The following is a 25,463-nucleotide window of genomic DNA, read 5'->3' on the forward strand; positions in this document are numbered from 1 at the left end:
GCTTCTACCCCCAAGCCATAAGACTGCTGAACAATTCATCAGATTGCCACCCAGACTAGAGGTCAACCGATTAATCGGCATGGCCGATTAATTATGGATGATTTCAATTTTTCATAACAATCGGTAATCAGCATTTTTGGACGCCGATTACATTGCAATCCACGAGGAGACTGCGTGGCAGGCTGACCACCTGTTACTCGAGTGCAGCAAGGAGCCAAGATAAGTTGCTAGCTAGCATTAAATGTATCTTATAAAAAAACAATCAATCTTAACATAATCACTAGTTAACTACACATGGTTGATGATATTACTAGTTTAACTAGCTTACTAGCTTATAGTTGCATATAATCAATGCGGTGCCTGCTAATTTATCATCGAATCACAGCCCACTTCGCCAAACGTGTAATGATTTAACAAGAACGCATTCGTGAAAAAAGCACAATAGTTGCACCAATGTACCTAACCATAAAAATCAATGCCTTTCTTAAAATCAATTCACAAGTCTATTTTTTTAAACCTGCATATTTAGTTAAGAGAAATTCATGTTAGCAGGCAATATTAACTAGGGAAATGGTGTCACTTCTCTTGCATTCAGTGTTTTATTTTTATGTATTTTTTTTTTTACCTTTATTTAACTAGGCAAGTCAGTTAAGAACAAATTCTTATTTTCAATGACGGCCTAGGAACAGTGGGTTAACTGCCTGTTCAGGGGCAGAACGACAGATTTTTACCTTGTCAGCTCGGGGATTTGAACTGGCAACCTTTTGGTTACTAGTCCAACTCTCTAACCCACTGGTAAGTGTTCATCCTTTTAATAAACTGAACTGAACACTAAATACAAAGTAACAAAAGAGAACAAATGAAACAGCTCCGTCAGGTGCAACAGACACAAACAGAAAACAATCACCCACAACTCAAAAGTGAAACCCGGCTACCTAAGTATGGTTCTCAATCAGGGACAACGATTGACAGCTACCTCTAATTGAGAACCATACCAGGCCAAACACAGAAATCCCAAATCATAGAAAAAAGAACATAGACAACCCCCCCAACTCACGCCCTGACCATACTAAACAAAGACATAACAAAAGAACTAAGGTCAGAACGTGACATCTATGATTTGATAGAGCAGTCTGACTGAGCGGTGGTAGGCAGCAGTAGGCTCGTAAGCATTCATTCAAACAGCACTTTCCTACGTTTGCCAGCAGCTCTTTCGCACAGCGCTGTTTATGACTTCAAGCCTATCAACTCCCGAGATTAGGCTGGCAATACTATAGTGCCTATAAGAACATCCAATAGTAAAATATACAGTGCCTTGCGAAAGTATTCGGCCCCTTGAACTTTGCAACCTTTTGCCACATTTCAGGCTTCAAACATAAAGATATAAAACTGTATTTTTTTGTGAAGAATCAACAACAAGTGGGACACAATCATGAAGTGGAACGACATTTATTGGATATTTCAAACTTTTTTAACAAATCAAAAACTGAAAAATTGGGCGTGCAAAATTATTCAGCCCCCTTAAGTTAATACTTTGTAGCGCCACCTTTTGCTGCGATTACAGCTGTAAGTCGCTTGGGGTATGTCTCTAACAGTTTTGCAGATCGAGAAACTGAAATTTTTTCCCATTCCTCCTTGCAAAACAGCTCGAGCTCAGTGAGGTTGGATGGAGAGCATTTGTGAACAGCAGTTTTCAGTTCTTTCCTCAGATTCTCGATTGGATTCAGGTCTGAACTTTGACTTGGCCATTCTAACACCTGGATATGTTTATTTTTGAACCATTCCATTGTAGATTTTGCTTTATGTTTTGGATCATTGTCTTGTTGGAAGACAAATCTCCGTCCCAGTCTCAGGTCTTTTGCAGACTCCATCAGGTTTTCTTCCAGAATGGTCCTGTATTTGGCTCCATCCATCTTCCCATCAATTTTAACCATCTTCCCTGTCCCTGCTGAAGAAAAGCAGGCCCAAACCATGATGCTGCCACCACCATGTTTGACAGTGGGGATGGTGTGTTCAGCTGTGTTGCTTTTACTCCAAACATAATGTTTTGCATTGTTGCCAAAAAGTTAAATTTTGGTTTCATCTGACCAGAGCACCTTCTTCCACATGTTTGGTGTGTCTCCCAGGTGGCTTGTGGCAAACTTTAAACGACACTTTTTATGGATATCTTTAAGAAATGGCTTTCTTCTTGCCACTCTTCCATAAAGGCCAGATTTGTGCAATATACGACTGATGGTTGTCCTATGGACAGAGTCTCCCACCTCAGCTGTAGAGCTCTGCAGTTCATCCAGAGTGATCATGGGCCTCTTGGCTGCATCTCTGATCAGTCTTCTCCTTGTATGAGCTGAAAGTTTAGAGGGACGGCCAGGTCTTGGTAGATTTGCAGTGGTCTGATACTCCTTCCATTTCAATATTGTCGCTTGCACAGTGCTCCTTGGGATGTTTAAAGCTTGGGAAATCTTTTTGTATCCAAATCCGGCTTTAAACTTCTTCACAACAGTATCTCGGACCTGCCTGGTGTGTTCCTTGTTCTTCATGATGCTCTCTGCGCTTTTAACGGACCTCTGAGACTATCACACCCAGTGCAGGTGCATTTATACGGAGACTTGATTACACACAGGTGGATTGTATTTATCATCATTAGTCATTTAGGTCAACATTGGATCATTCAGAGATCCTCACTGAACTTCTGGAGAGAGTTTGCTGCACTGAAAGTAAAGGGGCTGAATAATTTTGCACGCCCAATTTTTCAGTTTTTGATTTGTTAAAAAAGTTTGAAATATCCAATAAATGTCGTTCCACTTCATGATTGTGTCCCACTTGTTGTTGATTCTTCATAAAAAAATACAGTTTTATATCTTTATGTTTGAAGCCTGAAATGTGGCAAAAGGTCGCAAAGTTCAAGGGGGACGAATACTTTCGCAAGGCACTGTATATGAAATACAAATGGTAGGGAGAGACATAATCCAATAAATTCCTATAATAACTACAACCTAAAACTTCTTACCTGGGAATATTGAAGACTCATGTTAAAAGGAGCCACCAGCTTTCATATGTTCTGAGCAAGGAACTTTAAATGTTAGCTTTTTTACATGGCACATGTTACACTTTTACCTACTTCTCCAACACTGTGTTTTTGCATTATTTAAACCAACATGTTTAATTTATCTGAGACTAAATTGATTTTATTTATGTATTATATTAAGTTAAAATAAGTGTTCATTCAGTATTGTTGTAATTGTCATTATTACAAATTTATGTATATAAAAATCGGCTGATTTAATCGGTATCAGCTTTTTTTGGTCTTCCAATCATAATCATCATAATCAAAAATCATAATCGGTCGACCTCTAACCCAGACTATTTACATTGACCCCCCCCCCCCCCCCCCCTGTATTTATAATGCTGCTACTCGCTGTTTATTATCTATGCATAGTTCCTTTATAAATTACCTCGACTAACCTGTACCCCCCCTGTACCCCCGTTATTGTTATTTTGTAATTTTATTTACTATAGTTTATTTAATAAATATTTTCTTAACTCTATTTCTTGAACTGCATTATTGGTTAAGGGCTTGTAAGTAAGCATTTCACAGTAAGGTCCACACCTGTTGTATTCGGCGCATGTGACAAATCAAATTTGATTTGATTTACATTTTAAGCGATTGATTTTGACTTTGAAGTGAACTGTCCCTTTAAGTCTAGAAGGGAGCATTGGAGTTGGGCAGTACCAATGATGTCATAGACTGTATCCTGCATAGAATGAAATGTGCCTAAAATAAATATACTTTATCTCTATGCAGCCAGGACTGGGCTCCCATATGAACATGACCTGTAGATGCCTACGTTCTTCACTGGGCTCCCATATGAACTTGACCTGTAGATGTTTACATTGTTCCCAGAGAAGCAGAGAGAGGAGATTCTGCCTAGTCCAGGTTTATGTGTGCTGTCTGCTCCGTGTGTGGTCCCTATCCTGTCTCACTGCTTTTTGCGCAGAGTCACCTAGCAGACCGAGCTGTCAGAGTTGTCACTGTGCCCACTGAGAGGGGTTAATGTGGTGCCTGGAATGGAAGCACCCCCCCATTTACCCACACCAGGAGGTCCATTCCCCTAGGAGGGGGCAAGTGTCCCCTCACCCCCTTGTCCCATTATTCCTTTCCACTCCCCCTTTCTCTCATCTGAGCTTTATGTTATGAGCAGACTGGGAAGAAACAAGCAACTTTTAATCACAAAGTTGGGAAACGAACACTGGGTATGTACATAGTCAATGGTAGGCTTCGATGGGACTCCTATGGTAGGTACATATATAGCTTGTCTCTTGGCAGTAGTACTGTAGACTACTTTATCACTGACCTCAACCCAGAGTCTCTTAGAGCGTTCAGTCATGAGGCATCAAAGCCAAAGGAACTGAATAATATTAAGAAATGCTACAGTATTCCTCTCCTCTCCTAATTTGAACCCCACACATCTTCCCTCTCTCACCCCCCCCCCCCCCCCCCCCCCCCCCCCTTTTCACCACCCTCTCAGAGACACAATTGGACCAGGAATGCACTTGGTCAGACATTTCAAGGCAAACAGGCCCCACCCTGCAACAGTAGAGAAAGAAAGGGAGGGGGGGGGGGGTTCAATGTAAATAGTCTGGGTTAGAGGTCGACCGATTATGATTATGAGGTCGACCACTTCTGAGTTTATGTAAAAACGTTGGCTTCTGTCATGATTCCTGAAATCATGTTTGTTATCCGTCATGAGATTCTGTAACCTGATCTAAGTACATGAAATGGTTGTAGAATTGAACAGTAATATGTTTGTCATTGTGCGAAGGAAATGTGTTTTCCAGACAGCAGAAACACACCCAACACATTTTGGGAAAAGCACAGGGTCTAACGCAGTGCAACGCCCCCTATTATGTAGGGGTTATTCTCTAGGGGTTATTCTCTAGGGGTTATTATGTAGGGATTGTTATGTAGGGGTTGTTATGTAGGGATTGTTATTTAGGGGTTATTATTTAGGGGTTAAGTGCCTTGCTCAAGGACACAACAGTGCTGGATGGTAGTTATGATCTGACACCAGCAGAAATGGTGGTCGTGACACTTTACATAATGTTGAACATCGCACTGGTATAACCTATAGGAGACAGGCAGATATAATCACACACATTTAACATTAATATAGGTACTCATCAAGGAGACAGGCAGCTATAATCACACACAGTTTCAAGGGAGTGCAAGAGTGACAATGTGAAGCCGGGTGATGCATGTATTGGAAAGCATGGTGCATTTTTCAGTCTGCTCAGTGCTACTCTTGATTGTACTTTGGAAGACTGTGAGAGGACCTGTTAAGCAGGCAGGCGGTTGGGGCCCTTTTGAGCCAAGCAGGCAGGCGGTTGGGGCCCTCTGAGCCAAGCAGGCAGGCGGTTGGGGCCCTCTGAGCCAAGCAGGCAGGCGGTTGGGGCCCTCTGAGCCAAGCAGGCAGGCGGTTGGGGCCCTCTGAGCCAAGCAGGCAGGCGGTTGGGGCCCTCTGAGCCATGCAGGCAGGCGGTTGGGGCCCTCTGAGCCAAGCAGGCAGGCGGTTGGGGCCCTCTGAGCCACGCAGGCAGGCGGTTGGGGCCCTCTGAGCCAAGCAGGCAGGCGGTTGGGGCCCTCTGAGCCAACAAGGAACCAAGGATCTGAATGATCCACTGAAACCAGCAGTCTTGTCATGGGAGCAAGCAGAGAGTCAGGCCCATGGCTGTCTCCTAGATCCTTTTCACACTTTGGTGCTGACCCGAACAGTACTGTGCTGGCTGGGATATTTTTCTTACACACACACACACTTGGCTCCTAATGACTGTTTACTGACATGTTCCTCTCTCTCCTCTCTCTCAGGCAGGCATAGATGCTCCAGACGCAGCAGGCCCCAGGAAGAGGCTGCCTCCATCCATCTGTGCGGCTCTTCTCTGATTCCTGGGTCTCTCATTCTCACTTTGCACCACACCTTAACAGGGACCACAGAGAAAAGAAACAAGAGTGAGGAGGCCACTGGATATTCTCAAGAAGGGAAGCCATTTTGTTTTGACCCTCAGTATCACGGACCTCTCAACCTTTGGTTCAATCTGGTGGTTTCCTTGTGATTGGACACTCCCTAGAGGGGTAGGAAATCACCCTCCCCGTCTGTCCGTCTGCGTCCTACCTTCGGACCTCCATCACTATGGCGACCTCGGTGCAGCCCAACGAGTTGGTGTTTGAGTTCGCTAGCAATGGGATGGATGAGATAAACCAGGTACCTATCATTACATTGGGGTTTAGTAGTAGTCGATATCAGTAGTGTTATCATGATGTACCACTACCAACAATATAGAAAACTTCAAGATGGAATTTGCAGTAGGGGGAAACGGCACCACTGGCCACCTCACCACCATTGTTATAGTTTTTGCTGCTGAGCTGAGGTGCATCGCGCAACATGGTAAAAAAAAACTTGCACTACATATTGTGCTCTTCTAACACGCGTGCAATCATGTCTGAGGGGGAAAAACGGTGTTCGTTGTTTGCAGTAACTTTGTTGTTGTAATATCGCATCGGATGTGCCTGATTCACCATGAAGGATTCCTGCACGTTACTCTAAGTAACATAATACACATTTATTTTTGGACTGTCTTTTTTTTACATTTATGAATGTGTTATTCAGTGCATTTCTATGGGCTATAGAAGTAAAGGCCAAATTCAATATTTTTTCTACTAATTGTAAATGTAAAGGGGTATAACATTTTAAAATCAAATAGCTAAATGATCCATGGTATGATCATCTTGAAATAATTCCATATGTTCACTTAGTATGGAGAGATGGAGAGAAGGAGTGGAGTATGAAGGGATGGCAAGGAGAGGGCTGGGATATGGAGTGTGGGCTGTTGGGAGGACAGAGTCGGAAAGTGTGAGAGACCTGGAGTTGTGACTCTTTTAGTGTGCGTGGGAGGAGAGGGTTGGTCTTTGCCAAGACCCAGTCAATTTACAGCACAAAATGTACGGTTTGTATGTGTAAGTGCACTTCAGTGCCCAGGTGTGTTTATCTTACCTCCACATCTTTGTCTGAATTCTGTGGAACAGGTTTGTGTGTGTGTGTGCCTGATGTTTGTGCCGTGTGTGTGTGTCTGCGTTTTGTATTTGTGTAGATGTGGATGGATGAGTTGTCGCTGGATACTCTTGCCTGAATGTCCTGGTTCATGCCTAACCAGACATACCTGTTGTGTGGAAATAACACAGGCCTCCTCTAGGGTTTCTCCCTGCTCAGAGGATTACATTGCCTGTCCACCTGGTAGCTTGAAAAAAGCTCTTAAACTTAACTTATATATATTTAGTGCTAACACTAATGAAGGTGTCCATTTTGTTTTTGCCGGAGCTAGCTAGTCTGAAGGATTTATCTTTCCATATGGGGGCTGTTGGAATCGGAGAAAGCCACAGCTAGCCTAGCTTGCTGGACAGTAATGACTAGCCTTCTTATATTGGATTTCACAGTCAATAAGTAGCTCCCTGAATCAGAGCCACAGTGTAATGATTTCATAATGATGTTTAGCTCAGTTTAGTGTCTGAAAGCTGCTATTAGAGTTCTATGGCAGCCTGCTATTAGAGTTCTATGGCAGCCTGCTATTAGAGTTCTATGGCAGCCTGCTATTAGAGTTATATGGCAGCTTGCTGTGAGAGTTCTATGGCAGCCTGCTATGAGAGTTCTACGGCAGCCTGCTAGTAGAGTTCTATGGCAGCCTGCTAGTAGAGTTATATGGCAGCCTGCTGTGGTCATACACTTACATTATTTACACCCACTCTCGCATTTAACTGAACAGTCATTCAAGTACAGAACTCCATAAGGTCTAGTCTCTCAAAAACACACCCCGTTTTAATTATTTCAGTTATCTGTGGTGTGGCAATGTTTGCCATTCACTTCCTCTATCAGCCCCATTAGGGGATGTTGAAAATAGGTAGGTGGGGCTAACAACGGCGTCATAGGCAGGTAAAGCAGAACCGAGTTGATTATAGGGGAACCTCTCACACACAGGGGCTTGCTTTCATAGCCGAAACTGGGAACTTGGAGATGAAAATCACCTAGTGATCGTTATCTCTCTGGTTTCCCTAGAGGCAGCCATTATGGCTCTTGTGTAATTCGTTCTAAATTACATACTCTGTTTTACACCTTTAATTAGCTTAGAGTGTCTCTTGACTCCTTTTGTTCAACATGATACTGGTCCACCATGTTTTCGTGATACCGGGCCGCCATGCTTTCATGATACTGGGCCTCCATGCTTTCATGGTACTGGGCCGCCATGTTTTCATGGTACTGGGCTGCCACGTTTTCATGGTACTGGGCCATCACGCCTTCATGGTACTGGGTCTCCACACTTTCATGGTACTGGGCCGCCACGTTTTCATGGTACTAGGCCGTTTCTTTTTCTTGATACTGGGCGGCCATGTTTTCATGGTACTGGGCCACTATGTTTTCATGATACCGGGCCGTCTCTTTTTCTTAATACTGGGCGGCCATGTTTTGATACTGGGCCGCCATGTTTTCATGGTACTGGGTCGCCACGTTTTCATGGAACTGGACGGCCACACTTTCATGGTACTGGGTCGCCACGGCTTCATGGTACTGTAATAATGACAATTACAACAATACTGAATTAACACTTATTTTAACTTAATATAATACATCAATATAATCAATTTAGTCTCAAGTAGATAATGAAACATGTTCAATTTGATTTAAATAATGCAAAAACAAAGTGTTGGAGAAGAACGTAAGTGCAATATGTGCTATGTAAGAAAGCTAACGTTTCAGTTCCTTGCTCAGAACATGAGAACAAATTAAAGCTGGTGGTTCCTTTTAACATGAGTCTTCAATATTCCCAGGTAAGAAGTTTTAGGTTGTAGTTATTATAGGACTATTTCCCTCTATACCATTTGTATTTCATTAACCTTTGACTATTGGATGTTCTTATAGGAACTTTAGTATTGCCAGTGTAACAGTATAGCCTCCGTCCCTCTCCTCGCTCCTCCCTGGGCTCGAACCAGCAACACAAGGACAACAGCCACCACATCGAAGCAGCGTTACCCATGCAGAGCAAGGGGAACAACCACTCCAAGGCTCAGAGCGAGTGAAGTTTGAAACGCTGTTAACGCTCACTAACTAGTCAGCCATTTCACTTCGGTCACACCAGCCTCATCTCGGGAGTTGATAGGTTTGAAGTCATAAACTGCGCAATGCTTGATGCACAAGGAAGAGCTGCTGGCAAAATGCACGAAAGTGCTGTTTGAATGAATGTTTACTCGCCTGCTTCTGCCTACCACCGCTCAGTCAGATACTTAGATACTTGTATGCTTGTATGCTCAGTCAGATTATATGCAACACAGGACACATTAGATAATATCTAGTAATATCATCAACCATGTGTAGTTAACTAGTGATTATGATTGATTGTTTTTTTAAAGATAAGTTTAATGCTAGCTAGCAACTTACCTTGGCTTTCTGCATTTGCGTAACAGGCAATCTCCTTGTGGAGTGCAACGAGAGAGAGGTAGGTCGTTATTGCGTTGGACTAGTTAACTGTAAGTTTGCAAGATTGGATCCCCCGAGCTGACAGGGTGAAAATCTGTCTTTCTGCCCCTGAACGAAGCAGTTAACCCACCGTTCCTAGGCCGTCATTAAAAATAAGAATGTGTTCTTAACTGACTTGTCTAGTTAAATAAAGATTGAATAAAGGTGTAAAAAAAAAATTTAAAAAAAGGTAAATGGGTGCCCAAAAATACAGATTTCCGATTGTTATGAAAACTTTAAATCGGCCCTAATTAATCGGCCATTCCGATTAATCGGTCGACCTCTAGTTTAAACTACTTTATTGGAGTCCACCTGTGGTCAACTCAGTTGACGGGACATGATTTGGAAGGGCACACACCTGTCTATATAAGGTCCCACAGTTGACAATGCATGTCAGAACCAAACCAAGCCATGAGGTCGAAGGAATTGTCTGTAGAGCTCCGAGACAGGATTGTGTCAAGCCACAGATCTGGGGAAGGGTACCAAAACATTTCTGCAGCATTGAAGGTGGCCTCCATCATTCTTAATAACCTCTTGGGGATAGGCGGGATGCAAATGTCTCAACTGGCCAATTGCCAGGGAAAATGCAGAGCGCCAGATTCAAATAAAATACTAAATGCAATAAGTTTGGAACCACCAAGACTCTTCCTAGAGCTGTCCACCCGGCCAAACTGAGCAATTGGGGGAAAATGGCCTTGGTCAGGGAGGTGACCAAGAACCCGATGGTCACTCTGACAGAGCTCCAGAGTTCCTCTGTGGAGATGTGAGAACCTTCCAGAAGGACAACCATCTCTGCAGCATTCCACCAATCAGGCCTTTATGGTAGAGTGGCCAGACAGAAGCCACTCCTCAGTAAAAGGCCCACTTGGAGTTTGCTAAAAGGCACCTAAAGGACTCTCAGACCATGAGAAACAAGATTCTCTGGTCTGATGAAACCAAGATTGTACTCTTTGGCCTGAATGTCAAGTGTCACGTCTGGAGGAAAGCTGGCACCATCCCTACAGTGAAGCATGGTGGCAGCATCATGCTGTGGGGATGTTTTTCAGTAGCAGGGACTGGGAGACTTGTCAGGATCGAGAGAGAGATGAACAGAGCAAAGTACAAAGAGATCCTTGATGAAAATCTGATCCAGAGCGCTCAGAATCTCAGACTGGGGTGAAGGTTCACCTTCAAATAAGACAATGACCCTAAGCACATAGCCAACACAACACAGGAGTGGCTTCGGGACAAGCCTCTGAATGGCCTTAAATGGCCCAGCCAGAGCCCGGACTTGAACCCGATCAAACATCTCTGGAGAGACCTGAAAATAGCTGTGCAGGGACGCTCCCTGTCCAACCTGACAGAGCTTGAGAGGATCTGCAGAGAAGAATGGGAGAAACTCCCCAAATACAGGTGGTCCAAGCTTGTAGTGTCTTACCCAAGAAGACTAGAGGCTGTAATCGCTGCCAATGGTGATTCAACAAAGTACTGAGTGAAGGGTCTTATGTAAATGTGATTTTACAGTTGTAATTTTTTTATACATTTGCAAAAATGTTTTTACTTTGTCATTATGGGGTATTGTGTGTAGATTGATGAGGGGAAAATAATTTAATTAATTTTAGAATAAGGCTGTAACATAATAAAATGTGGAACAAGTGAAGGGGTCTGAATAATTCTGAATGCACTGTATGCACAAAAGCTATCTCGCTGGCTAACTATTTGATCCTGCTTTGTGACAAACCCTCCAGGTGCAACTGAGCCCCATTATGTCAAAACAACAACAGTAGACAGACACAGACATCTTCTGCCCGTCAGCAGATTCTGTGTGGGATTCGGTCTGTCATGGTCTGGTCTTGCTATGGAGGGGAGACAGTGTGGGGTTTAATACACTGCAGTGAACTCAGCAGACTCACTGGTGCTCTCTCACATCAGTGAACCCAGATGGGACTCCCTACTGACTGAGATGCTACTATAGTCTGAGACCATTACGTCAATGACATTTCATCTTTTATAGTCAAGCGCACACAACAACAGCATCCTTTATTTTATACTTCCCAAGTGGTCTCGTGGCCAACTGTTGATCGTTAGTGCTGACATCATGGAAAATAATTTAGCATGGACTCTGTCTGTGAAGTTACTAGAACAGTCGCTGAACTCATAGCTATGTTTACATAGTTTAATTGTATGGTAATGACCCATAGAGGATTAATGATTCAACATAATGCAGTTGTGTGTGGCATTGTGCTGTTAGTGTACTGTTAGTTATCTGGTTAAAGTGTAGCATTGAGTGGATGTAGCCTTGGACTCCCTAGTCCCTCCGTGGGCTCAAGGCTCAAAGCTTAGACACCTGGAGTTCCCGGGGTTCAACCACAACAATGGAAACTTGTGCTTTAGAGGAGAGAGAGAAAGAGAAAGAGAGAGAGACCATAGAAATATAATTACTAAAATGGACAAGAATTACCAAAAAAGCAGAACGCTTATAATGTTCCACAACATAACAAAGACTATCTCAAGGGATTGGAAAGGTAAAGTCCTACAACTCTGCACGTTGTTAGGCTATTCCATTAAAACCATTTTGGAAGTTTAAGTCAAAATGTTGTTACTGCCTTTCAGTATGGCTAAGTATTTGGCCACTAATTGTTTTCTAATGATTGAGAACTTGCATGAACTGTTTGGGCAGGACAAAGCATCATAGATCATATGATAATCAGGCAATGAGCTGTAGTCTGCTGCCATCTCTTGGTTATTTTCAGAAACTGACACTGAATTCATTTGTTTCTTCTGGCTATGAGTGTAATCAGGCTATAATACTTTGCACCATTTCATTAGAGCATTTTTGTTTGTTTGATATTTAGAATAGCTTAAACTGAAGTAAAATACCTGCAAGCTAGGAGTCCTGCCTGCTTTCAAGCCGGGACTGGAGCTTTTAGGGCATGGGCCATGCCACAAATTCTGTGCCTTTTGAGATTTGTGACTTGGTGAAAAAAAACACTTGATTTTATCTAATTTTAACATTCTGTCATAAAGAGCACATGTTCAACCTAATAAAATACATATTCCCATTTCATAGTAAGTGCCTATTTAGTGCCAAATAAAGTAACAGGGTTGACGATGTCATCTTAAATCAGCCATGAATCACCTTGTGACAGGGGGAATGGAAGGTTGTTGTGTGCAGCAGGGATGGGCAATGGAATGCAAGCTGAAGCTTCACAATAAAAAAATTACATTTCCACCACAAAACACCAGAAAATGTACAAATAGAGTAGAACCAGCTCACCTGCTTTTACACCATGATTTGGCTATTAGATGTTCAATATTTATTTTGAAAATAGTATTTAAAAGGGAATATTTTCATCATATTAAAAACGAGAGTTCAGTTCATGTAGCAAGGTTAACCTTAAAATGAGAGACAAAAGAAAACTTTAAATGAATCACTAATCACATTAAATAAATAATAATCTTTAGAAATGATACAATGATGATAAAAATGTGGAGACATTCTGGGGTTAAGTGGGTTAAAATTCCTGGAAGTCACAGAAGTGCATGGAGGGACATTTTGGCACTTAAGTCTTTATTCATATACATTTATTTTTATTTGATTCATTGAATTCTCAATGTGGTCTGTATTGAAGGGCACATTACTGAATATAACATGCTTTTCAATATTTGTGCACAATTTATACTTAAGATATCAAAGGGACGCAAAAGACACTCATTTCGTGGAACCACCCACGTAATGGGAAAAAAACAACAATCATGTTATGGTACTGTTGAAGACAGCAAAATAACTGTGCTGAAGGAAAATACAACTGTTTGTTTACTCCACAAGGACCTCAAACAATGAGAAATGAGAGAAGCTTGTTGTGTCCACATGTCCTGTCTGGATAACTGCCACATGTCCTGTCAGTATAACTGCCATGTCACATGGGTAGGCCAACTGTAGACAGTGTTTCCCCTACCATTGTATAGGGCGATATGTATTTAAATAGACCCTGGATGTTTGCATGCAACCTGCCTGGAAAATAAGCTAGGAGAAACACTGGTAGAAGCGGTCAGTGTTCAAAGGGTTGCCAGGTGGGCTTGGTTGCCATACGCTACAGTTTCTTACACACTGAGCATACCAAACATTAAGAACACCTCCCTAATATTTAGTTGCTCCCCCCCATTTGCCCTCAGAACAGCCTCAATTCGTTAAGGCATGGACTCTACAAGGTGTCGAAAGCTATCCACAGGGATGCTGGGCCGTGTTGACTCCAATGAGTCCCACAGTTGGGCTCCCGAGTGGCGCAGCGGTCTAAGGCGTTGCATCTCAGTGCTAGAGGCGTCACTACAGACCCTGGTTTGATCCCGGGCTGTATCACAACTGGCCGTGATCGGGAGACCCATAGGGCGGCGCACAATTGACCCAGCGTCGTCCGGGTTGGGGGAGGGTTTGGCCAGGGTAGGCCGTCATTGTAAAATAAGAATTTGTTCTTAACTGACTTGTCAAGTTAAATAAAGGTTAAATAAAATAAAAAAGTTGGCTGGATGTCCTTTGGGTGTTGGACCATTCTTGATACACACGGGAAACTATTGAGCATGAAAAACCCAGCAGCATTGCAGTCCTTGACACAAACCGGCGCGCCTGTCACCTAGTACCATACCACATTCAAAGGCACTTAAATATTTTGTCTTGCTGATTCACACTCTGAATGGCACACATGCACAATCCATTTCTCAATTGTCTCAAGGCTTAAAAATCCTTCTTTAACCTGTCTCCTCCCCTTCATCTACATGAATTGAAGTGGATTTAACAAGTTACATCAATAAGGGATCATAGCATTCACCTGGTCAGTCTATGTCGTGGAAAGAGCAGGTGTTCTTAATGTTTTTTTATACTCAAGTGTACTCAGTTTGGCCAGAGCTCTGGTAATTTCCTCTTCCCATGTTCAGAAATGTTGTGCTGGAAATGGGGGAGCGTGTCTGGAATCCCCAGCAAAAAGACACAGGTATGAGGTATGAAAGGAGTGAATGGGTTGACAGTGTTCAGGAGATATGAAAGGAGTGAATGGGTTGACAGTGTTCATGAGGTATGATACTGTAGAAGTGAATGGGTTAACAGTGTTAATTTATTTAATTATATATATTTTTAAATTTCACCTTTATTTAACCATGTAGACCAGTTGAGAACAAGTTCTCATTTACAACTGCGACCTGGCCTAGATAAAAAAAAAAAGTTACACATGGGATAAACAAACGTACAGTCAATAACACAATAGAAAGTATGGGTAAACAGTGTGTGCAAATGTAGTATGATTAGGGAGGTAAGGCAATAAATAGGCCATAGTGGCGAAATAATTACAATTGAGCAATTAAAAACTGGAGTGATAGATGTGCAGAAGATGAATGTGCAAGTAGAGATACTGAGTTGCAAAGGAGCAAAAAATAAATAACAATATGGGGATGAGGTAGTTGGGTGGGCTATTTACAGATGGGCTGTGTACAGGTGCAATGATCGGTAAGCTGCTCTGACAGCTGATGCTTAAAGTCAGTGAGGGGGATATGAGACTCCAGCTTGAGTGATTTTTGCAATTCGTTCCAGTCATTGGCAGCAGAGAACTGGAAGAAAAGGCGGCCAAAGTAGGAGTTGGCTTTGGGGATGACCAGTGTAGGGATGATTTGTAGGGATCCAGATTTTGGATTTTGGTGAAGGAGAAGCAGGGCGGGGCTTGGGCAAGTTGCTGCAGGGGGTGCTGAGCTGTTGGCCATGGTAGCCAGGTGGAAAGCATGGCCAGCCATAGAAAAATGCTTATTGAAATGATCGATTATCATAGATTTATCGGCGGTAACAGTGTTTCCTAGCCTCAGTGCAGTGGGCAGCTGGGAGGAGGTGCTCTTATTCTCCATGGACTTTACAGTGTCCCCAAACGTTTTGGAATTAGTGCTACAGGATGCAAATTTATTTTTGAAAAAGCTAGCCTTAGCTTTCCTAACTGACTGAGTATATTGGTTCCTAACTTCCCTGAAAAGTTGCATATCGCGGGGGCTATTCGATGCTAATGCAGAAGCCACAGGAAGTTTTTGTGCTGGTCAAGGGCAGTCAAGTCTGGGATGAACCAAGGGCTAAATCTGTTCTTAGTTCTACATTTTTTGAATGGGGCATGCTTATTTAAGATGGTGAGGAAGGCACTTTTAAAGAGCAACCAGGCATCCTCTACTGACGGGATGAGGTCAATATCCTTCCAGGACACCCGGGCCAGGTCATGGTCGTTTGACCTCAAACCCATTACGCACGCAGGCAATGAGGCAGTGATCACTGAGATCCTGCTTGAAGACAGAGGTGTATTTAGAGGGCAGGTTGGTCAGGATGATATCTAAGAGGGGGGTGCCCATGGTTACGGATTTAGGGTTGTGCCTGGTAGGTTCCTTGATAATTTGTGTGAGATTGAGGGCATCTAGCTTAAATTGTAGGACATCCGGGGTGTTAAGCATGTCCCAGTTTAGGTCACCTAACAGTTAGAACTCTGAAGATAGATGGGGGGGCAATCAATTCACATATGGTGGGGGCTGAAGGTGGTCTATAAGAAGCGGGAACGATGAGAGACTTGTTTCTGGAAAGGTGGATTTTTAGAAGTAGAAACTCATTGTTGGGCACAGATCTGGATAGTAATGACAGAACTCTGCGGGCTATCTCTGCAGTAGATTGCAACTATGCCCCCTTTGGCAGTTCTATCTTGTCGGAAGATGTTGTAGTTACGGATGAAAATTTCAGGATTTGGTGGACTTCCTAAGCCATGATTCAGACACGGCTAGGACATCAGGGTTGGTGGAGTGTGCTAAAGCAGTGAATAAAACAAACTTAGGGAGGAGGCTTTTGATGTTAACGTGCATGAAACCAAGGTTTTTACGGTTACAGAAGTCAACAAATGAGAGCGCCTGGGGAATGGGAGTGGTGCTGGGGGCTGCAGGGCCTGGGTTAACCTCTACATCACCAGAGGAACAGAGGATAAGTAGGATAAGTAGGATAAGGGTACGGCTAAAGGGTATAAGAACTGGTCGTATAGTGCGTTCGGAACAGAGATTAAAAGGAGCAGATTTCTGAGTGTCGGAAGAATAGATTCAAGGCATAATGTACAGACAACGGTATGGTAGGATGTGAGTACAGTGGAGGTAAACCTAGGCATTGATTGAGTGACGATGAGAGAGGTTTTGTTTCTAGAGGCACCAGTTAAGCCAGGTGAGGTCACCACATGTGTGGGGGGTGGAAAGAAAAGGGCTTGCTAAGGCATATTGAGCAGGGCTGGGGGCTCTATAGTGAAATAAGACAATAATCACTAACCAAAACAGCAATAGACAAGGCATATTGACATTAGGGAGAGGCATGTGTAGCCGAGTGATCATAGGGTCCAATGAGTAGCACTAGATGAGTCAGGGAGCCAATTCAGTAGTCGCTACTATGCTAGGTGAGCTGGAGACACAGCGATTCAGTGCGCTAGCGGGCCAGGGATAGCAGATGAGCCTCAGGTGACGTCGCAATGGAAGAACCTGTTGAATCCACCTCGGATGGTTACGTCGGTAGACCAGTCGTGATGGATTGGTGGGGCTCCGTGTCGGCAGTAAAAGGTCCAGTCCAATTGACAAAAGAGGTATTGTAGTCCAAGAATTGGCTGGTGGACCTCTTTGGCTAGCCAGGAGATGGGCCTAGCTCAGGGCTAGCTCCAGGCTAACTGGTGCTTGTTTCGGGACAGAGACGTTAGCCAGGAGTAGCCACTCGGATAGCAGATAGCTAGCTGCGATGATTCGGTGTAATGGTTCAGAGCTTGCGGTTGGAATCCGGAGATGTGGTAGGGAAAAAGCATTCTGATATTCTTTAAAAATATATATGTAGCGTTATTACCAGCAGTTTTTAAATTCTTGTTAGGATGAGGCCATGTTGGTCACATGAGAAATGTGGGTTTATGTAGATATGTCTAGCTCTTGCTCTCTCTGTCTGTCTGTCTGTCTGTCTGTCTGTCTGTCTGTCTGTCTGTCTGTCTGTCTGTGTCTGTCTGTTTTTCTGTTTTTCTCTGTCTCTCTCTCTTTCTCTCTGTGTAAGTAGTTCATTTTGTTCAGCTGCATGGGGATCAAGCCAATGTGTGAGATATACCAGAGCAACTGTAAAGCACAGTGTATAAGTCTACATTAACTTTACAAAGGCTGTAGTACTTAAAGGATAACGCCTGTGGTCTAACGCCTGTGGTCTAACGTCTGTGGACTAACGACTGTGATCTAACGTCTGTGGTCTAACGCCTGTGGTCTAACGTCTGTGGACTAACGACTGTGGTCTGTGGTCTAACGTCTGTGGTCTAACGTCTGTGGTCTAAAGTCTGTGGACTAACGACTGTGGTCTGTGGTCTAACGTCTGTGGTCTAACAACTGTGGTCTCTGTCTTCTGTTGGCCTCTCTGTGTGTCCAGCTGGATGATCCGTCCGTGTTCCCAGCAGTCATCGTGGAACAGGTGCCCGCTGCTGACCTCATGCAGGTCTACTCGGGCATGGAGTCGGACGAGGTGACCAACGGCATTATGGTGGACAACACTGTACATGTGATGGAGGAGCCCATTATGGTCGGAGACGTGGGCCTCTCAGGTGAGGGGGAGGAGGGCATGATATGCATGCATGCCTAGGGGGTAGGAGCTAGGAGTTGATTCCGGACAGGGCCTGGTACTATCTAAATTACCTAGAATTCACCCTTATTGATTGTAATATCCTTTCAAGTTTGTCTCTAAAGCTGTCTGTTTCTTGTTCTGATGACAATCCCTGTCTGATTGGCCAGTAGAAAGGACGGTATCGGGTACAGAGGATAACATGGAGACCAATGAGGCTGCGGCAGCCCTTCTTAACATGGAGTCACCAAACAACATTCTGGATGAGAAACGCATGAGTACGAATTCTGTTCTGTTGTTGCTACTCTCTAGGAGGTTAGGGGAAGGAGTATTTTTTGTAATGTTGGTACCACATGTGTATTAACTGAATCCAACTTCTACCCCAGAGCATTTATCTTGTGGGTTTTATTTTATCTGACCTAGTATTGATTCCGTGTTCTTTTCAAGATTCTATTCTGGATTTTCAATTTCTTTACCTTTGATATCGAATACTGCATTGTTGAGGAAGAGCTTGTAAAGAAGCATTTTACCATACCGTTTACACACGTTTTATCCTGTGGAGGTGATAATTACATTTTGATTTGATTTATCACTTTGTTAAAACCTGCACATTTTTGATGAAGGTATGCAGTTTAATTTGTATGCGGTTTCATTTGTAGTATTTCCACTAACTCCTGTCATTATCTCTGACTGTTGCTTTAGTTCAGTCTCACAATAATATTACAGAACTAGGAGTCATATTGAGTGTACTACTGTTTTCTCTTGTTGTTGTAGTTCATACGTACGGGACCATGTTGGAGTCTGACTACACCTACATCCACCTGCGGCCGGAGCCCAACGGCTGCATGGATGTATCGCTGGACGATGAAACATCCTCCATGGACGAGATCCCTCAGAAGAGCGTGTCCAAACCACAGAGGAAAACCAAAAGTACTGCAGGGGTTCTACTGGAATCTAGGGAGCAGTGTTACAAAACATGATTTAGGCTTGTTTTTAATCTTCTATATGAAGATGTTCCACTTACTCTCATGTTTCGAAGAGATATGCTTTTAAGAGTTACACAGGAGTACCTTGGAAAATATATTTGCCTATAGCCTTATTAACCATAGCTTATAGCCTTATTAACCATAGTTTATAGCCTTATTAACCATAGCTTATAGCCTTATTAACCACCGTTTATAGCCTTATTAACCACCGTTTATAGCCTTATTAACCACCGTTTATAGCCTTATTAACCATAGCTTATAGCCTAATTAACCATAGCGTATAGCCTTAATAGCCATAGCTTATAGCCTTATTAACCACAGTTTATAGCCTTATTAACCATAGCTTACAGCATTATTAACTATAGTTTATAGCCTTATTAACCATAGTTTATAGCCTTATTAACCATAGCTTAAAGCCTTATTAACCATAGCTTAAAGCCTTATTAACCATAGCTTATAGCCTTATTAACCATAGCTTATAGCCTTATTAACCATAGCTTAAAGCCTTATTAACCATAGCTTACAGCCTTATTAACCATAGCTTATAGCCTTATTAACCATAGCTTAAAGCCTTATTAACCATAGCTTATAGCCTTATTAACCATAGCTTATAGCCTTATTAACCATAGCTTATAGCCTTATTAACCATAGCTTATAGCCTTAGTAACCATAGCTTACAGCCTTATTAACCATAGCTTATAGCCTTATTAACCATAGCTTATAGCCTTATTAACCATAGCTTATAGCCTTATTAACCACCGTTTATAGCCTTATTAACCATAGCTTATAGCCTAATTAACCATAGTGTATAGCCTTAATAACCATAGCTTATAGCCTTATTAACCACAGTTTATAGCCTTATTAACCATAGCTTACAGCATTATTAACTATAGTTTATAGCCTTATTAACCATAGTTTATAGCCTTATTAACCATAGCTTATAGCCTTATTAAACATAGCTTATAGCCTTATTAACCGTAGTTTACAGCCTAATTAACCATAGCTTATAGCCTTATTTACCATAGCTTATAGCCTTATTAACCATAGCTTATAGCCTTATTAACCATAGCTTATAGCCTTATTAACCATAGTTTAAAGCCTTATTAACCATAGCTTCTAGCCTTATTAACCATAGCTTAAAGCCTTATTAACCATAGCTTAAAGCCTTATTAACCATAGCTTACAGCCTTATTAACCATAGCTTACAGCCTTATTAACCATAGCTTATAGCCTTATTAACCATAGCTTAAAGCCTTATTAACCATAGCTTATAGCCTTATTAACCATAGCTTATAGCCTTATTAACCATAGCTTACAGCCTTATTAACCATAGCTTATAGCCTTATTAACCACCGTTTATAGCCTTATTAACCACCGTTTATAGCCTTATTAACCATAGCTTATAGCCTAATTAACCATAGCGTATAGCCTTAATAGCCATAGCTTATAGCCTTATTAACCACAGTTTATAGCCTTATTAACCATAGCTTACAGCATTATTAACTATAGTTTATAGCCTTATTAACCATAGTTTATAGCCTTATTAACCATAGCTTAAAGCCTTATTAACCATAGCTTAAAGCCTTATTAACCATAGCTTACAGCCTTATTAACCATAGCTTATAGCCTTATTAACCATAGCTTAAAGCCTTATTAACCATAGCTTATAGCCTTATTAACCATAGCTTATAGCCTTATTAACCATAGCTTATAGCCTTATTAACCATAGCTTATAGCTTTAGTAACCATAGCTTACAGCCTTATTAACCATAGCTTATAGCCTTATAACCATAGCTTATAGCCTTATTAACCATAGCTTATAGCCTTATTAACCACCGTTTATAGCCTTATTAACCATAGCTTATAGCCTAATTAACCATAGTGTATAGCCTTAATAACCATAGCTTATAGCCTTATTAACCACAGTTTATAGCCTTATTAACCATAGCTTACAGCATTATTAACTATAGTTTATAGCCTTATTAACCATAGCTTATAGCCTTATTAACCATAGCTTATAGCCTTATTAACCATAGCTTATAGCTTTAGTAACCATAGCTTACAGCCTTATTAACCATAGCTTATAGCCTTATAACCATAGCTTATAGCCTTATTAACCATAGCTTATAGCCTTATTAACCACCGTTTATAGCCTTATTAACCATAGCTTATAGCCTAATTAACCATAGTGTATAGCCTTAATAACCATAGCTTATAGCCTTATTAACCACAGTTTATAGCCTTATTAACCATAGCTTACAGCATTATTAACTATAGTTTATAGCCTTATTAACCATAGCTTACAGCATTATTAACTATAGTTTATAGCCTTATTAACCATAGTTTATAGCCTTATTAACCATAGCTTATAGCCTTATTAAACATAGCTTATAGCCTTATTAACCGTAGTTTACAGCCTAATTAACCATAGCTTATAGCCTTATTTACCATAGCTTATAGCCTTATTAACCATAGCTTATAGCCTTATTAACCATAGCTTATAGCCTTATTAACCATAGTTTAAAGCCTTATTAACCATAGCTTCTAGCCTTATTAACCATAGCTTAAAGCCTTATTAACCATAGCTTAAAGCCTTATTAACCATAGCTTACAGCCTTATTAACCATAGCTTACAGCCTTATTAACCATAGCTTATAGCCTTATTAACCATAGCTTAAAGCCTTATTAACCATAGCTTATAGCCTTATTAACCATAGTTTTAAGCCTTATTAACCATAGCTTACAGCCTTATTAACCATAGCTTATAGCCTTATTAACCATAGCTTAAAGCCTTATTAACCATAGCTTAAAGCCTTATTAACCATAGCTTACAGCCTTATTAACCATAGCTTATAGCCTTATTAACCATAGCTTGAAGCCTTATTAACCATAGCTTATAGCCTTATTAACCATAGCTTATAGCCTTATTAACCATAGCTTAAAGCCTTATTAACCATAGCTTATAGCCTTATTAACCATAGCTTACAGCCTTATTAACCATAGCTTATAGCCTTATTAACCATAGCTTATAGCCTTATTAACCATAGCTTATAGCCTTATTAACCATAGCTTAAAGCCTTATTAACCATAGCTTATAGCCTTATTAACCATAGCTTACAGCCTTATTAACCATAGTTTGTAACCTTATTAACCTTAGCTTATAGCATTAATATTAGCAAATTGTTCATAATACAGTGCTGACATTTTTATTTATTTAGTCAATAACAGGGATGTGGTTAATTGGGTGTCACAGTGTTGACCTTTACCCTTTTCCTGTCTTAGTGCGCAAGCCTCGGCCGGTGCGCCCCTGCTCCCCCATTACCACTCCCAACCTACCACTCAAGAAGAAGAGCAAGGAGGGCAAAGGTGAGCGTTCATCTCAACCAGTTCACCTCTCAAAAAAAAGCCAATCAAAATCAAGGTCTCCCCTGGGCCCTTCTCAATCAGCTTGCTTCTTGAAAAAATAGCCAATCGAAATCAAGTTCTCTCCTGGGCCCTTCTCAATCAGTTTGTTTATTGAAAAAACAGGCAATTGAAATCAAGGTATCTCCTGGTTCCTTCTGTAAGCTACTGTGCATGTTTCTGCTTGTAGAGTGGTGCAATCAGCAACCGGCAACCAGCAGCCCAGCCCCTGTAGTCCAGTTGGGTTGGACCTCAGCTTGCTAATTGACGAGCTGCTCTCAACGTGCTGTGTTTCACAGGGAAATAAGTGATTGCGCGCTGGAGGGTACATTGATGAACTACTGATAAAACCCTTTTCCCCTCTCCTTGTGTGTTCCCTTCCACGTCACATAGAGATAGGGAGAGGGGGTTGGTTCAGCCGCACACATATACATTATGTTGTCACGGTGGCTGCTGGAGGGGTTGCTGTTTTTAACTAATTCTGGCCTAACTGTTTCTCAAACAAGAGTCATCTACTGCCAGAGCCCCATCCAATGCATTTATTTTCCAAGCCTAGGTACACACTGTACATAGCAGACGAGTACAGCACATGTATTTATTTAGGTTATGAGGAGGGAAAACTGCAATTACATCTCTGCCTTCCGTTTAAGTAAAATCTGCAGTGCTAAATGAGTTATGGACAGGTGTAGCAGAACTACAGGCTCACATATACTGTATTAGACTCATATGTACTGTATTATACTCACACATACTCTATTAGACTGACATTTACTGTATTAGTTCAAACTGTGAATTGCTCCTTTCTCCCCCTATGTAGGGAACACCATCTACCTATGGGAGTTTCTCCTGGCCCTGTTGCAGGACAAGAACACCTGTCCCAAGTACATCAAGTGGACACAGAGGGAGAAGGGCATCTTTAAGCTGGTGGACTCCAAGGCCGTGTCCAAACTGTGGGGCAAACACAAGAACAAACCTGACATGAACTATGAAACCATGGGCAGGGCACTCAGGTGAGAGGAAGGACACACATGGCGTTGGCCTACATCACAGACATCACAGACATCTCAGACATCACAGACATACAGTTACGAAGGCTATCATGCTAAAATGTCTGTGGCCCTGTTGCAGTAAAGAGCTAAATGTCTGTGGCCCTGTTGCAGTAAATAGTTAAATGTCTGTGGCCCTGTTGCAGTAAATAGTTAAATGTCTGTGGCCCTGTTGCAGTAAATAGTTAAATGTCTGTGGCCCTGTTGCAGTAAATAGTTAAATGTCTGTGGCCCTGTTGCAGTAAATACCTAAATGTCTGTGGCCCTGTTGCAGTAAATAGCTAAATGTCTGTGGCCCTGTTGCAGTAAATAGCTAAATGTCTGTGGCCCTGTTGCAGTAAATAGTTAATTGTCTGTGGCCCTGTTGCAGTAAATAGCTACATGTCTGTGGCCCTGTTGCAGTAAATAGCTAAATGTCTGTGGCCCTGTTGCAGTAAATAGCTAAATGTCTGTGGCCCTGTTGCAGTAAATAGCTAAATGTCTGTGGCCCTGTTGCAGTAAATAGCTAAATGTCTGTGGCCCTGTTGCAGTAAATAGTTAATTGTCTGTGGCCCTGTTGCAATAAATAGCTACATGTCTGTGGCCCTGTTGCAGTAAATAGCTAAATGTCTGTGGCCCTGTTGCAGTAAATAGCTAAATGTCTGTGGCCCTGTTGCAGTAAATAGCTAAATGGAAAGTGGCCCTGTTGAAGTAAATAGCGAAATGGAAAGTGGAGTAGGTGCTTCTAGATGGCATAGACAACAAACTGCAGTATGTTGTGTTGTACCGACATCCCCTTCTCCTCTTGAAGGCAGTATTATAACATCAGTGTCTGTTATGAAACATAACTGAGAAAAATATTGAATACAGCGAGCAAGGCACTCAGACCCCAGACATCCTTTGTACCAGGAGTTTAAGTCACGTCTCGCAGGTCAACATTATCAAGGACCAAGGCATAAAATAAATATTCACTGACACTTTATTCAAAGTGGACCTTATTCAAGCCACGGTCATGATCATTCAAGACGCAGGCTAGCAGGGTAGAAAGGAAAGTTCTCCATTGAAGTCAATGGTGAAAAGTGCTGAAACTTTCCTCAAGTCTCTTTCTGTTTGTAATGTTACTTCATGTTTATTCAATGCCACAAACATCTTACCTTACCTGTCCCTACCTAAGGTATTACTACCAGCGTGGTATCCTGGCTAAGGTGGAGGGTCAGCGGCTGGTCTACCAGTTTAAAGACATGCCTCCCGACCTAGTGGTGATTGACGACGAGGACCCATGCCCCGACCTCACATCTGGCTACGGGGGCCACCGCCCCAGCCACCACGGCCGGGGAGGCTCCAGAGGGGGGCAGGGTAAAATCCATGCCCATGGGCACCGTCCTATATCGGTAAAACAAGTGAAGAGAGAGCCCATTGATATGGATGGAGGGCTGTATCATGAGGTCAATGGTAAACAGGCAGAACACATGATCCAGACGGTCCACGTGCTGCAGCCCAACCAGAGGGCGGCTGTGCCGGCCTCCACACACACTTTGAGGTGAGAGATAGATACACACACGCACATTCATACATGCACATGCATATCCATACACACACAGATTTTGAAAGCTCATATATAATGCCAATATGAAACATAAAGCTACTTTTATGCCTGAAGATATGTTCTATACTATATTATAAACTGGGTGGTTTGAGCCCTGAATGCTGATTGCCTGAAAGCCATGGTATATCAGACTGTATACCACGGGTATGACAAAACATTTATTTTTACTCTTCTAATTACGTTGTTAACCAGTTTATAATAGCAATAAGGCACCTCAGTGGTTGGTGGTATATGGCAATATAACACAGCTAAGGGCTGTATCCAGGCACGCCGCGTTGCATATTG

At 42.2% G+C, this 25,463-nt stretch overlaps 1 protein-coding gene across 4 annotated transcripts in view; it reads left to right on the top strand.

The window, feature by feature from the left end:
- Positions 1–25,463, top strand: part of elf1 (E74-like ETS transcription factor 1) — a 79,804-nt gene that overhangs the window by 49,349 nt on the left and 4,992 nt on the right. For 3 of the 4 annotated variants that reach the window (XM_021561490.2, XM_021561489.2, XM_021561491.2), the window contains exons 2-8: positions 5,864–6,257; positions 17,971–18,142; positions 18,330–18,437; positions 18,934–19,089; positions 22,428–22,511; positions 23,365–23,557; positions 24,747–25,112. In XM_021561490.2, the coding sequence (XP_021417165.2) occupies positions 6,186–6,257; positions 17,971–18,142; positions 18,330–18,437; positions 18,934–19,089; positions 22,428–22,511; positions 23,365–23,557; positions 24,747–25,112 (1,151 nt within the window). In that variant the 5' untranslated portion in view covers positions 5,864–6,185. Of the gene's footprint in view, positions 1–5,863; positions 6,258–17,970; positions 18,143–18,329; positions 18,438–18,933; positions 19,090–22,427; positions 22,512–23,364; positions 23,558–24,746; positions 25,113–25,463 lie in introns of those variants that run through there. The other variant, XM_021561492.2, reaches the window with a different exon arrangement.

This window comes from Oncorhynchus mykiss, chromosome 14, assembly GCF_013265735.2.
Source record: "Oncorhynchus mykiss isolate Arlee chromosome 14, USDA_OmykA_1.1, whole genome shotgun sequence".
Taxonomy (NCBI): domain Eukaryota; kingdom Metazoa; phylum Chordata; class Actinopteri; order Salmoniformes; family Salmonidae; genus Oncorhynchus; species Oncorhynchus mykiss.